The following is a 15,782-nucleotide window of genomic DNA, read 5'->3' on the forward strand; positions in this document are numbered from 1 at the left end:
GTTCAAAAACTATCACATGCATAAAGTTACTTAAGATAAAATATTCTATTTTTAAGCCATGTATTTAAATTAAGAGCTTCATCTTGTAGAATTCTTACTTTTCTCTATGGATTAATGTTTTACAAAAGAAAGAAAGCTTTCCCAAAAAGAATCAGGTTAAAAGATTCCATTATAGCTTATGAAATATGCTTATTACCATGGAAATAATTTTTTTTAAGCTAGAAAGGAGGCAGCCAGCTGAAGTGTGACCCTGCTGAAATAATCTAGGTAACAGATGGTTAGAACCTAGTCCACAGTTACACACAGTTGAAGAACTGTAGCTGAAAAAAACATTACCAGAGGAAGAAAAAGCAGGAGTTGAGAACATGGGAACCAGCCAGGATCCCCTCCACAGTTTTCCCCACACTAAAACTAAGCGACTCTAGGACTCACAAAGCCTCAGCATTGCCTACATGGAAACTCTCTAATAACCTCATGTTTTAATAGAACATGGACAAAAGATGGAAAGAATACATAGCCTAGAACAAATGTGAGCACCAAGAACTTAGCAAAATAACCTGAACCTTGAAAAAAAGTAGGGAAATTAAAACCAAAACAAGGACTTTAAACTGTAATTCAGAGAAGGAAGAAAAAGGAACTGATATGATTACGACAAAAGACAGAAACCTACCTCCTACTGTATTTTGATCATACCTGTCAAATACTCTTCAGGTCTTAAAAATGTTTATAGCTTTAGGCCTGAGAATTCAGCTTTGGGATCTTACTAAATAATGACAAATTCTGAAAAAGGGTTAAATATAAAGATAGTCTAATTTAGAACAGTTAAAAGTTGACACCCTGAAAGTTCAATAACTGGTAAGTGATCATGGATGATTCACTCAATGAAATGTTACACAACCATTAAAATAGGTTTTTTTTTTTTTTAAAACAAAGACTACATAATTTAAAATACTCCTAAGATATTATTAAGGAAAAAGTAAAATACAAAAAACACATATGATATGATTGTATCTACGCATGGTGGGCAGGGAGGGGAAGAAACCTACTAAAAAGTTGTATTTAGGTGGTAAGATTTTGTTTTTCCTTTTACTTTTTTCTGTATTTTCCAAATTGCCTTTAATGAGCACTGATTCTTTCACAATGAAAAGGATATGAATGTATTCTTCAAGCAACTCTATTAGATAAAATATTAAAGAGACCTTAAGCCCCAGCTATATGAGCACATGGGAAGTGAGACTACAGTTGCTTCAAAAAGGTTCAGGCTTGCAAGACGAGACAAATTTAACTCTGGGAATTCAGAGAATTTGCGATATGACTGGAGAGCTCAGAACAAATTCTGAGTATAATAACAGTACACTTATATAACACTATGGGCCAGGCCTTGTTCTAATGCTTTATATATATAAAACTCACTTACTCCTTATAACCCCAGGAAATAAGTACTATTATCACTCCCATTTTACAGATAAAAGAAACTGAGGCTTCAGAGAAATGACCTGCCCAAGGTCACACAGCTAAAAAGTGACAGGGTCAGGATAAGAACCCAGGAATCTGGCTCCAGTCTGCTTTCTCAACCATAAGGAGAAAAAAAGGCACTGCCAGAAAAAGAAAGAAGAAAAGCTGCTCCAATAATCACAAGGGAAAATAAAAGCAGTTGATTTTGACAACTGCAAAAAACTGCTGAAACAAAATAAGATGACCACAACAAATGGACAGGCTTCAGTGGTACACCACCCGGGGGTAATCTGGCCCACCCTATTAAACACGAAGTCGATAACTTAAATGAAAGGCTAGAAGGCATATTAATGGAAATCATAGATTTCACAAAATTGGAAATAGTCAACATAAATGATTCAAAAGATATTCTCAAGCCAGAACAATGGGCTAATCAAATAAGATTAAATTTAATAGAGAGAAATGCAAAGTTCTGCTTTTAGGTTCAAACCTCAGCTACACAAGTACAGAATGGGAAGAGGACAGCCGGTCAGAAGTACAACTGGCGTGAGTGTCTGTTAATAAAAGCACAATACTCACACCAGGGAAAGTGACTGTTTCAGTGACGTTTGCTCCGTAACACCACATCAGGAATAAAATTCAGACTGGGGAAGGAAATAGAAACCACAAAATAGGAGATACAGGTATAGCTGGGGGAGAAAACTGTTTCCCTTAGAAAAGAGAAGGAAATAACAAGATTTGATGGCTATCTTCAAACAGCTGAGGAAATGTCATCTGAGAGAGGCAACAGACTTAATTTCCATGGTTCTGAGGACAGGAATGATAGGTGGAAATTAGGAAGCAACATATTTCAGCTCAGTAAGGGGGATAAATTTTTCTACCAAAACTGTAGATGTCTAAAAAGGGAATCACTAACCATCACTAAAAGTTTGAGCCAAAGTGGATCATAAGTCAGTGCTGACTAAGTAGCAGAGTGTGCCCTCAGTGAAGCTGAACCACAGGACCACAGAAGGTATATACTTTAGATTTTAAGCCTATGATACTTATCAACCAATCTCCAAGAAGTTTTGTTTCTTACTTGTAATTCATAAGGAATTAGGATCACTTGAGGTGAGAGGAAAAAATGAAAGTGCACACTTCAGATTTTTTAAGGGAAACTCATGGTCTAAAGAGAAGCATGTATTTTCACTCAGCGTAACCTTAAACTCACAGATAACCTCACTTCAGTTTAAAATAACAGCTTCTTAAATATATTCTCCAACCCCACTTGTAGGAATTTGGTTTACAGAAAAACTACCCGCTGTGCAGATAGATATAAAAATGTTCACTGTGGCAGGTTAAATTATTAAAAAACTGATAAACTAAATATCATTTTACAGGAGGCAGTTTAAATAATGGTATCTCCAAAAATGGAATAATCATTCAGACTTTCAAAAGCATGATAAATACCTTTATTCAGTGACACAGTGTAAACTTATGCATATGCAAATTAATAATGGTGAAAATAAACTCACCAAAATGTCAAAAAAAACATATCTCTGGATGGTTGGATTTCAGATAATTTGCTTCTTTATGCTTTTCTTCAAGTACTGAACTTTCTCCTAAGAATAGTATTATCTTTATAGGTAGTAAATGTTTTTAACTTAAAAAAAAAAAACCTCTTGGGCTTATGGATTTTTTCCCCAATATTTTTAAGTGTTTCCTCAGAAAAGATTCACAGAATATTATTAGTTCAAAAAGTATGGCCATTAACAAAAACATTTTAAAGTTTCTATTAAACCATTACGATTTTTACAGTTACCAAAGTTTAAAAAGGACCCTAATACAAATTCAGGGCTAAAATAATCTGATAGGAACACTTTCTAAAAGGCATCCAGAAAAAAAAAATTTGTAATGCTACTATTAAAAAGAAAGTGCCTCGAGGAAAGATGTCCACAATATGATGATAATGAAAGAGCAATGATAAAAGAATTATATTTATAGATACATGTTACCTCACTTTTGTTTTAAAAAACAAAACCCTATACTTTATATATTCACATAGGCATAGAAATAAATTTAGAAGGCTATCTGTCAATTAACAATAGTAATGTCTGTTTAGTGGAAAAAGAAAAGAGACAATTCACTTTTACCATATAAACTCCTATGTTGCTTAATTTTTTTCTATAACAAGCATGTTTTGAGTTAATTTTTTAAATTGCTAAATATTCTTTAAAATAACTTACTGAAAATAAGGATTTGTACATTCAAATTTCATACATAATTTCTAGTACAGATTCCTAAAAATGTGACTCTTAGCTTTTTTATTTCTGTCTCTCTCTGAGAGATATGTTTAGCCTCCGAGCAACCCTGTTCAAGTATGAATTTTCTTCCAGGAATAAATCAGTGAGCCACAGCTTATACATAAGAGGGCATACTTTCCCAAATTTATGTTCTTGAGCAGTGTGTCCTTTTCAAAACATACATTCAATGTTCATTTTAAAGGACCAATGTGTGCTAGATACTAAAGACTGTCCATAGAAACTGGCAACATTCATTTAGCACTGCAAGTAAGGCAAACTAATAAACAATCATATTTTACTTCCATGTGACTTATTAACCACATATACTTCTCTGATTAAATAAGATATTAAATGCATAGAATGGAAGTAGACTTTGCCCTTTAGACTGTCTTTGACTTATTATTTATTGCCAACTGGAAAAATTTGGCTAGCTTCTGCCACATGTTACTGCAAAACAGTTTTCTTATAAGTCTTTTACAGAGAGACTAAAACTACTGACTTCTTCCCAAGTTTTGCAGCCCCCAGCCCTAATCACAGCCCTCGTCAGCTACTGCTTCAGGTATTTCATTCTCCTTTAAAACAGCTTTACTCTAACTTGAAAAATTTGGTGCTTTGTGGTGTGGCAACTTAGAGTCAAGAATCTTTTATAATCGGTCTTTAACTAAGAAAAGACCCAAGCACCAGAAACTTTCCTCCTTACTGTTGCCAGGCAAGTAAAAACACACCCACAAGTGGAATGGAGTAAGCCTGGCCGGCTGGCTAATGTTCACTTCTTAAGAGCCTTGCTGGCAGTACTGCCAAACTCTCAGGATCTCTAAAACTGAATACCTAGGAACCTCAGAAATCACCCAAGCCAACCCCACGCTTCAGACAAGTAGGGTTGAGTAGCCCAGAGGTGGACCCTGATCTGTTCAAGGTCAAAAAGCAAGCGACTGACAGAGCTCAGTTTAGAATTTACACTCTTTTTCTTTCAGCCACTGTTCTTTCCATTTCATGCTTCTTTATAAAGTAAAATGGAAACAATGCAATCACAGACCATGGAGAAAACAAATCTATTACTACTGCAAAAACTGTAAATGTCTTCAAATGTTCTAACAAATCTGAACTAATAATAGAGAGAGGAAGACCCAAAATACTTCCAACAAAGAAAAGTGGTGGACAGGAAGGCCATTACCTTTTCAGATTTACCTTGACAACTCCACACCAAGGGAAGATGCCAAGGACCCTAAGGACTGAATTATATGTGAATCCGGTGCAACAGATGATTTTAAGTGTTTAGAAATCACTTACTGAGGCAGTACAACATTCTAATGTGCTTGAAACTCTTTAAAAAGAATTGCTCAGATCATAAATGACTGGTCTCCCCCTTGTAAGCAGGATGGAGTGTTAGAAGAAGAAAAGAGCTAGGACACTGAATTAACCCAAAAGTGAGGTGAAGAGGAACTGAACTGGAAGGATAAACTGGTAACAAAGGAAGATACAGGTACTGAAGACACTACAAAGGAAAATGGGATAGACTTGGAAATAACTGAACAGATACAAGGATAAAAGAGACGAGAGATGACTAAGGTTTCTAGATGAATCCAGGGGTCTTTGGGGGAACATGTGTGGTCAGTCTAACCCTGATATTCTTCTATTTTCTTCCTAATATCTAAAATCAATTTATACTAAATAAAAATTTTAAGTGTTAACATATTTAGGGAAGACTTTTTAAAATACTTATTGGAAGTTTTGATGACAAAGGGACTTCAATTGCTGGTATGTCTGTTGAGTACCATTTACTGACAGGATGACCAGATCAATCTCTAACTAAATCTTCTCGCTATGAAATCCCTCCCTGGTACTTCACATGATTGTTGTGAAAATGAAGTAACACGCATGACAGAGCCTACCAGTACAGGGTAGATGCTCAAAAGCTGGATCATAAATGTATCAACTGTCAGCTCTCCAAAATGTAGATTTGCTTAAATTAACTTTTCTCTCTACCTGCCCCATCCGTACCTCTCAGCAGCAGCAGGCTCAAATTCACAAGCTGTCCAGAAAGCACAGACTGTTTTTCTATCACAGGCAGCCCTGCTTGGGCTCACAAAACCAGACTGGCTGTGAACTGTGAGATAGAAAAGTTACAGAGAGGGGCCCCTGCCCAGTCACATGACCTACTTTCACTTCATGTCAGGCCTTAATCAGCACTCCGGCTGAGAGCTGAGGACTCCCAGTCTCTCCTTCCCAAGTACACTTTTACTTCACCCCCATCCAACACCCCCGCCCTGCACCAAGTACTGCTTCAAGAAAACATAACAGTAAGCTTCTCTCAAACTCAGATCAACCTCTAGGCTCTACTCTTTCAATTTAGCCCCTCTACCACTCCCTACTCACTTCTAATTAACTCATACTGTGTTTTTTATAATGGGTTTTTTTTTTTTAACCCCCTCCTCCCTTGCCCCTTTCACTTTAGCCAAACAGCTGAGTGTCAAGCTTTTTCAAATCATTAACTGACCTGACCTTCATTCTCCCCGACTAACTTAATCAACCATGGCCCTTCTCTTCTGCTCATCCACAACCCATACAAGGGTATTTAACTGAAATAACAAGGATGAGGGTTTATCTTCAAAAGATATTCATAGCTATATACACTGAGCCATGGGCATTTTTTCATAATTATTCCTCATCTCTTTCCACTATCTATGAGTGACTAGCAGAAATGCACCAGTCTCCACTAATCATGCCAATTTACCTGTGTGTTCAACTTCTTTCTTTAGCATGAAACTACAGTGTTCATATACGTTCGGCCTTTCTTTTCTAATTTTCTACAGTTTGGTGGATATGCTACTTGGTCCTGCCTACAGCAATTTACAGTAAATTGCAGCATCAACAGTCAAAATTGTTGGCACAATCTATAAATGTGTTTGAATTTGACAGGACTGAATTTCTTAAGGATAGGAATCAAGTTATAGTAACCTTTACATTTCTTAACAGCATATGGTATTCTGCCTTCTATGTAAGAGGCATTCAATCAACTTAACTGAACGGTGAAATAAAAAGGTAAAGGAGAAATAACACGGAAATGGGAATCCATAAATATGAACCTCAGATTTGTTCAAAGTCTGAGTGTGTTTGGACCAATCACATTCTCCAGATCTCAGAAACATCTCCTGAAGGGTGGTGGGCATCAGGCAATGAAGAGTAACCCTAACTCTAGGATCTCTTCCATCTGACAATCTATCAAGCCTCTGAGGGTGAAACAGGGTTGTTCCACACCCTCCTCCTATCTGAGCTACCGAAATAACTCAGGTCTTGTGGAGGCCAAGGATTCTGTCTAATCACTTAGCAGTTGCACACACAGGCAGCATCCCAAAATTATGGATGAGGTGCTCCCTAACAGCTTGCAGGCCCATAATTGGTGGGTAATGAACATTTATCTGTGTGAGAATATGCTCACATGACTATATGTACCCTGAAGGCAGAGCCTGCATCTTACTCCTTTTAACTCCCTCACAAAGCCCGGTACCTAACAACATAATCAACTTTTAACTTGAACTGAGAGGTGTATTGATAGAGCAAGAGAAGGCAGGAACTCTGGAATCAATCACCAACTCTACCAAAAACCTCAGGCAAGTCAAAACACTGCTTGACAGATGAAGGGGAATTATTTTGCAACCTCATCTCATGGTGCACTGAACATTAACAAAAGTGAATAAATTTATTTTTAAATGGTACTGCTTACTGATGAATTAGCTTTCTTATGCATTACATATCCACTTGTTTTTAACAGTCCCCAGTGAAATATTTGGATAGTTAACTGGTCTACAATCTGGTCTGAGTTAGGAAATGTGTCACTGGACTATCTTTGAAACCCCTTCCTAATTCTAAAGCTCCCTGGTTTTCTAAGGATAAGCTCAACATGATCCAAGAATCACAAATCTACCTCTCCTTCACCCATTCTGTTTAAGTAATTAAGGCGGGAGGAGATGTACTGTAGCACAGCAGTCCCTGCACAACAGAAGTAGTTCTCAAGAAAAGAGTGACGAGGAAGAGGCCCAGGAGGCTCGGCCCTCAGTGCCTCACACAAAGTATACTGAAATCACCTGAACTGAGAGGCAGCGTCAAACTATTAAGAAAGGTTTGCTCTAGGACTTGAGAAACTTACGCCAACTAGTCCCTTTTTTGTCCCTAAGTAACTCTAGCCTGGCAAGAAGTCACCACTCCTGTCTGTAGGATGACAGGTTGGGCTAGGATCTCTAAGGTCCCTTCCAGCTCCACATCCAGGTAAGTCCAACGTGAGCAGAACTGAAGATGACTGGAGTACCCCCTCTCCATGACCAGGAGTAAATTCACGTCCACCTGCCGATGCACGGAAGCCCCTACCTGCAAAGCGGAACAGCGATTCCCCACAGGGGACACGTCCCCCTAAGAGGGTCTGTTAGGATGGGGGCCGGGGACAGGAAGGCTGTTTAAACCGCACTCGCCCTCACTTTGGAAGGAAGTGAGCCAAGTTCCTCAGGTGCTCGGGAAGGAAGGCGGAGAAGGACACTGCCCGCCGCGCAGCTCTGGACCTTTGGCCGCCCGTGTACGGAGCGCAGAGGTGGCAGGATCGCGCCCGGTGAGCTGGGGGTGTGGGGAGGGGTACGGCGCGCCCGCCGGGACCACCGAGGGCCCGAGCCGAGGCTCACTCACCCACAAGCTGCTGAAGTAGTCCAGCCCGCAGCAGATGAGCTCGGCGGCGTGCGCCAACAGCACCTGCACACCCAGGTAGCTGCCCAGGCTGTAGAGGCCGTAGAGGAGCGGGCCGCCGGCGCCCAGGAGCAGCAGCAGGCGGCGGCGGCGCAGCGCCTGCTCGCCCAGGGCCTCCACGCCGTAGTCGGCGAAGCAGAGCGGCAGCAGCAGCGCGGCCAGCACGATGGGCGTGTGCGCGCGGTGCAGGCGCTGCAGCCAGTGGCGGCCCAGGCGCGTCAGCGAGCTCTTGAAGGGGTGCAGGAAGGTGCCGCACAGCACGGCCCACAGCAGCGGCCGCAGGAAGGCCTCCAGGATGAAGTACACGAGCACCGCGGCGCCGCAGCACAGGCACACGAACAGCACGGCCCCGGTGTTGTAGAAGGCCTGCTTGATGGGCTTGTCGAAGCGCAGCGCCAGCGCCGCCGTCCGCGGGGTCTCCCCGCAGCCGCCGCCGCTGCTGCTGCTGCTGCCTGGCCCGACTGCACGCTGGACCCGAGGCGCCCGGCTCGGGGAGCCCCGAGGACTGGGTGCCTCGTCTGGACCGCCGTTGTCGGCCATGGTGGCCATGGTGCTTCTACCGCTACGGCCGAGAGGCGGTACTGGGAAGCCGGGCGAGGGCCACAGGCGAGAGGCAAGGCGGGCGGCGCGCGGCATTGTGGGAGTTGTAGTTCCTGTCTGGCCACTGAGCCCTTACAGGACCTTTGGGGAACTACAGCTCCCGGAGAGCATAGGGCGAGATCCTTCGCCCTCGGGCTCCCTTCACTCATTGGTCCCTGCTGAATCCAGGTAACAGGTTTCTGGGCTCAACATCTTACAAGAGGCAAAAAGGAAAAAAAAAAAAAAAAAAAAACCCACACACAAGACAAAAAACCTGCCCTCTCCCCCCCAAAATACCCCCTTCCCTCCCCCCAAAAACCCAGTATAAAAGCAATGTATACCAGCTTAGTTAAAATGTTATAAAAGTCACAAACGGGGGGGCGGGGAATGTCAGATAACAACATTTCCAAAAAACACCCTGAATAGTCATTAAAAAAAAAAAAAAAATTCTCTTCACCCGTTGGTTAATGTCAACTTTTCCGGGGATGGAAACCCCAAAGAGGCACTACATTCACAGATTGAAAACCCAGGCTACAAATTAGAATCTGTGGGGGAATACTTACAAAAGACCTATCACTAGATTCTATTTCATTGATTTATTTAATAAACACTTAAAAGCGTTTACTCTGGTGTATTTGGCACGATTTTAAATAGCAATTACCATATGCCAGGCCCTGTTATAAATGTCTCATTCCCATTAACTCATTTAATCCTTAGAACAACCCTACAAAGAAGGCGGTGTTATTATCCCCACTTTACAAAGAGGAAAACCGAGGCGCAGAGAAGCGACCTTGCCAAGGTACACAGCTAGTAAGTGGTAGAGGCAGGATTCAAACTCAGAGCTGGCTCCTAAGTCTGTTTTACCTATTATGCTAATTAATTGGTCTGACAAGGGATCCTTTGGCGTATATTTTTAAAGCTCTTCAGAAGACTCTAATGTACAGCTACTGTTAACAACCACGTAGGTGTCAGTGCGAGAGAAATCTAAACTTCTGAAATCGCTCTAGGTCAGAGTCTCAGACTACCACTGTTTCATTTTGAGACCCGAGTTCAGGTCAGTTAAGCCCCCAACCCCAATTTCCCTTTCTCATATGGGAGTGATAATACAAACACTTGTGTCAGAAGAGAAATAGGAAGCTCTGGGGCAGTGTATGGTGCTTCTGGTCTCCTGTTGGAAAGGTCCTGAGATCCAAGCCTACTACTCACAGAACATCTCAAACAGCATTTTATTTAGAAGAATACGAGGGAGAAGGATAGGGAGGGGAAGAAGGGAAAGAGGAGGAGGAAGAGGAAGAAGAAGGAGATGGAGCAAGGAGGAGGAGGAAAGGAGGGCAGGAAGAAGGGATGGAGGGAGTTGCAGGGGAGAGAGGGAGGAAGGAAGAAAGCCTTTAGTGAGCACTCAACATGTGAGTGCTTCGAAACTCCTTAAAGGTTATCCCCCTAAAGTTTTCAATAAATTTTAAAGTAAAAGAAAAAGTAATTCCTTTCCATCTCATTTTTGGTTTCAGGGCACAGTCCTTGTTTTTCAAGAGGTCTTTGGACTTTGTAAATATTTTGCTTCAGTTGGCCTACACGTTGCTTCTTAACTACTTTGTCGAGGGCTACTGAGATTATAATTACAAATTATGGTCACATTTGCTTTCGGTAACCACTTACACTGACCCAAGCTCCCGTTTATGTAACAATTGTTCCTCAGTCTCCCTCCCAAAAGTCCTCAGTAATTTCTACAGAGTCCCAGCAGGGATGCCCCACATATATACCTGGAGACATGAGCTAACCACCAACCACCCTATGTCCACCCTGCTGCCCACACAGCTCCTTGAGCTCAGTACCCATAATAAGATTGCCAGAGCCTGTGTCATTATTCCCAGAGCCTGAATACTACTAAACTTGTAATTCTCAGGGTGCCAGAGCAAAGCTGGGTTCCGTTCAGAGATGGGAAGGAAGTCCTTCTCCCTGACTTAAGGACTCTGTGCCCTTCTGTCACCCAAGCCCTAGACCAGGTCTTTTGTGCTCAGGGTATTGTAACTCCTCTCATGAAGAGTTCCTTCCATGTCTGACCTTCAGTCCTCTAACCACAGGGGTTCCCTGTCAGTGAGGAAACAAAGACCAAACCATCCCCCCTGTCCTTCTCCAACCAAAAATTTGGCTCTCTTCCTCTAGTTACAAACCTAAAGATCCCATGTAACAAAACAAAAGCATTGATCAATGGGTGCAAACAGAAACTGACATATGTGTGCATTGGATAGGAGGGGACAGGGGTCATGTTGCCTAAATTGTTTTGGGGTCCCCAGCTCAGCAAATCAAAAATGCCCCTGTCATGGTGCTCTGCTTCCAATTCTCAATGAAAGACAAAATTGCTGAACATTTCAAAACTGTTCTAATGGCCAAAGCAATAGAACTGACAGGTCTCTGGTAGAATTTCTGGTCAAGAATGGAACTCAGAGAAATGAAAGCTGAAGCACCAGAAACTGACTGGACTAACATTTACATGGCCTAACACAAGGCTGTGTTCCTAGAGGATTTTGCTCAGCCCTCAATAATTGTACTCATTACACTGCAGTCAAAGTCAGTGATTTCCATGAGTTTGCTTCATCTCTGTGTCCCCAGCACCGAACACAGCACAGGCCATTCATAGCACAGAGTACAAGCTCCGTGTTTGCTGAGCGAGTGAATGGATGATTTGCTCTTCTTTCAAAAATGCTTGTTTGTGCTTCCTGTGAGAAATAGCATTGAAACACCAGGGGTGTTTCTGCTAGGTATTCCTATGGTTGAGCGCAGAGAGAAATTAAAATACTGGGATGTAGGACCTACAGACAAAATGTGAGATAGTCATACACAGTCCACTCAAATCTCTAGCTCACAGGACATGTGCTTTTAGGCATCTCCTCCAAAATGTGAGGCTACTTGCATTTTCTTTGTTGGTCCCACACAGCAACTCACTCCAATGACCTCAGGGAAGAAGAGCTTCTGTGGGCATCCAGGATACATGGACGTGAAATAGATGCAGAGGAGTGGATCACGCTGACCTTGGGACCACACTGCCTTCTTGTTGCATGAACCAATGAATTTTCTAACGACTTAAGCCAGTTTCGGTTCAATTTTAAATGTCTTACAACAGAAAGCTTTCTGGCTGATCAAATGATAACACCTACATCACTGGTTGCTATGAAGATGAAATGGGAAGTATGTGAAAGACAGCAGCACGGCGCCTGGGACACGGTGAAAATCTGATAGTGGCTCTCGCGGTGACTCTTCATTTTGTCCTAGAGAAGCCAAGGGGCATCTTTTAACATGCGTCAATGTCCACAGACTCCCCAGGTATCGAGGTAACAGCTCCAGAGATAAAACAAACACAGGCAGGGAGAGGATTCTCCAGGGCATTGTGTCCATTTTAAAGTATGTACTGAGTCAAAATGAGCACCTGCTTTATACAAAGTCCAGTGCTTACAATGAAGTGTGTACATCATGTGTAAAGCGGTATGTACAGTGCAAGAGGAGAGGCCGTGTGAAAATGTAATCAAGCAGACACGCATTCAGATCCCAAACATGAGTTAGCACTTTCCTTCGCTCAGCCCATCACAGACATTACGAATCAACCACTCCTTCTCACTGAGCCTAGACACGGCCACAAAATACTTCTCAGTAGAACATTCTAGGGTGCCACTACCAACTCAACAAAGTAAGTGTACAAGATGAAACTTAATTGCCTTCTCTACTCTACGCTAAATATTGAGTGTCTGATACTGGATAAAACTGGCAGACTGAAAACGTAAGTAACAGGTTTAGAAGAAAAGGGTCTGGGGAGCTAAGGTTAGTATGTATGTGGGAAATTACGAAGGGTTTTTTTTTTTTTTTTTAAATCTCAACGGCTGAAGAACAAATGATGCAAGCAAGTCTGATACCATCAGGCCTTGCCTGAGTCCCTAACTACCCCCACCCCCACATTGCTCCTACTCCCACACTGGGACATGTCCCCCGACTTACAGCTCAAGTTCTACCCCTTCACCGAGTGGAGAGGAGGCTTTCCTGCCTCCAGGCTCCTGCTCATCCAGTCTAGGTTCCAGTCCTTCTGGTTTGTGCCATCGACCTGGAGCTAACTTTACAAATCATATCAACAAAGACAATTTTACCAGTCTGTAAAAAGGTCAGCTTAAAAAAAAAAAAAGTCAATAAAGAAATGATCCAGTTGAGTCAACCAAACCAGCAGAAACCCATGAACTCAGGAAAGGGCCAGATGAGCAAAAGAAGCTTGAGCAGTTCTTTGCCCGGTGGGGGGGTGGGGGGGGGCTGGCGGGACAGGGGAACACAAAAAAACTTTTTTTTCCAGAAAGTCTGCAACCAAAATATCTCCCCCCTCCTCTTCTAGGGTGGGAGGAGGTTTGGTAGGAAGGATTGGATTCTGCAAGGTGAATTGTGTGACTAACAATTATTACTGGAAGCCAAAACTGCCTGTCCAGAAAGTGGTTGGCCCTAAGTGTCCTTTGCTGGTAGTCCCTCATCTTCACAGAAGTGAATTTATATGGAACAGGTGAAATGTGAGAGCTAGGGATCAGGTTTTGGAATTCCTAGCCCACCCCTTCCTTGGCTCTACTCCCAACAATACAATCCAACTAAAGTTGAGGCCACCCAATGTATAAACAACCAGCCTTCTGCTGCAAATCAGAACAAGATTGAAAACCAGGAGATGGCGGATGCATTTCAAATTGGCCAGATGAATCCCTTTTTATTTACAAATAAACTATCTTTATTTGAGAATCAAGTCCTGCTGGGTTTGAATCCTAAGTATTACTTGTTTGTACACTCTTGGTACCACACTGATGTCACTGCAGCCTCTAGCTGGTCCCTCTGTCTGCCCTCTTGCTCCACTCCAGTCAATTCTCTACACTGCAGCCAGTGTAATCTTTCTAAAATATAATCTGATCCCTTCAAATCCTCCTTACCCCATGAGAAGGTGTCCGAGCTCTTTACTCCCACTTCCAAGGTCTCTGTGATGGGGCCACACACACCCAGCATGACCTCTACCCATTCCCTGCCCCATTCTTTTCCTCCAGCACTTGGGTGAACCCCAAAGATACCCAGGTCCTAATCCCTAGAACCTGCGAAGTGCGTTACCTTATGTATACTAGGCAGATATGATTAAGTTAAGGGTTTTGTCCTAATCCCTAGAACCTGCGGAGTGTGTTACCTTATGTGTACTAGGCAGATATGATTAAGTTAAGGGTTTTGAGATAGGGATCCTGGATTATATGGGTGGAGCCTAAATGTGATCACATGTATCTTCATCAGAGGGAGATAAGACTACAGAAGAGGAGAAGCCATCTGAGCACTCTGACTACAGGGGCAGACGTTGGAGTCATGCGGCCATGGGCCGAGAAATACCACCAGCCACTAGAAGCTGGAAGAGCCAAGGAAGGCTCCTCTCCCCTGGAGTTCCCAGAAGAAACCAGCCCTGTCAACACCTTGATTTTAGCTTCATACAATTCAGTTCAGACCTCTAGCCTCCAGAACTACAAGAGAATACATTTCTGTTATTTCGAGCCACTAAATTTACGGTAATTTGTTACAGCAGCAATAGAAAACTAACGCAAACCTTGTCAAATGACAGTGGTTCCCAAATACACCCTGCTGGTCTTTCTGCTGGGACGGCTCGCCCCTTACTTGAAGACGCCTTTCCATATCCTTTGCCTGCTTTATGCCTACTCCCTCTTTAAGATTCAACCTCTGTACCACCACCTGCTTTCCTGGTTGCCCCAGGCTGAGTGAGGATCCCTACTCCAGGTTTGCACCACGCCTTCGCATTTCCTTATGCTTGCAGTCACCAAAAGGCAATTTCAGGATACTTACTATCTGACTCCCCGAGTAGCTGTGAGCCTCTTAGGGACAGAAATCAAGAACAGTTCTTCCTAGAGGCCTCCATGTATAGTGTCTAGCTTAGGGATTGGCTCATAGGAGCCCTCAATAAAAACATTTATTGAATGAATGAAACAAGTGTTTAAGCTTCTTGACTTACCGGGTGCAGGTGACTTTCATGTCCAATCCACTTCAACGGCCTCTCCTTACAGCTTATCCCCTGGCCCTTGCATCTCGGACTGAATCCTAAGAATTTTCCAGGTCAAACATCAGCCAGGGTCAAGTCTGATAGCTGGGCCACCCACTGAGAATACTGCAAAATAAATACCATAGCAAACACCTAGGATACCAAAGAGTAACAAAATATTTGGGGAGGTGGGGTGAGAATTACAGTCTACAATGCAGAATGTTGTAATACCTAATGCTTTCTTAAAATGACATTCCTTGAATTTCTCAACCTCACCCCAGTTTCTCAACCAGCTCAGCTATTGCATTCTGCAATTTCCATACCACCCTGATGATTCATAAAGCTTTACAACTAAACTCTAACTAATCTTAACATATAAAATGATTTAGTTACCAGTAAGGCTCATAACTGAAGTTCTTAGAGCTAGCCTATGCACAGTTAGTCAACTAATACACTTTAAATGGGATTATAGGCCTCCATTTACTACCTGATAAAGGTATAAAGCTGACGCTATAAATACAGATTTATTTTGCAGATAGTTTCTCTGCGAGGATTTTTACCTGACTACTGCAACATGATTTCCTTGTTTGTCAGAATGTCAGGCTGTCATCATCTCCAAGGTTTATAATTTCAGGGAGACTTTACTCATAAAAGGATGTAAAGCAAACAGAAAACCAAAAATGCACCAGAGCAAA

At 42.4% G+C, this 15,782-nt stretch overlaps 1 protein-coding gene across 3 annotated transcripts in view; it reads right to left on the reverse strand.

The window, feature by feature from the left end:
- TMEM245 (transmembrane protein 245) overlaps positions 1-9,066 on the reverse strand; it is a 79,900-nt gene extending 70,834 nt beyond the window's left edge. Inside the window, exon 1 of one of the 3 annotated variants that reach the window (XM_014555926.2) lies at positions 8,412-9,063. In XM_014555926.2, the coding sequence (XP_014411412.2) occupies positions 8,412-9,017 (606 nt within the window). In that variant the 5' untranslated portion in view covers positions 9,018-9,063. Of the gene's footprint in view, positions 1-8,411 lie in introns of all 3 variants that reach the window. The other 2 variants (XM_032478142.1, XM_032478143.1) reach the window with 2 other exon arrangements.
- Positions 9,067-15,782: the final 6,716 nt, after the last annotated feature.

The sequence above is a fragment of the Camelus ferus genome, chromosome 4, assembly GCF_009834535.1.
Source record: "Camelus ferus isolate YT-003-E chromosome 4, BCGSAC_Cfer_1.0, whole genome shotgun sequence".
Lineage (NCBI taxonomy): Eukaryota > Metazoa > Chordata > Mammalia > Artiodactyla > Camelidae > Camelus > Camelus ferus.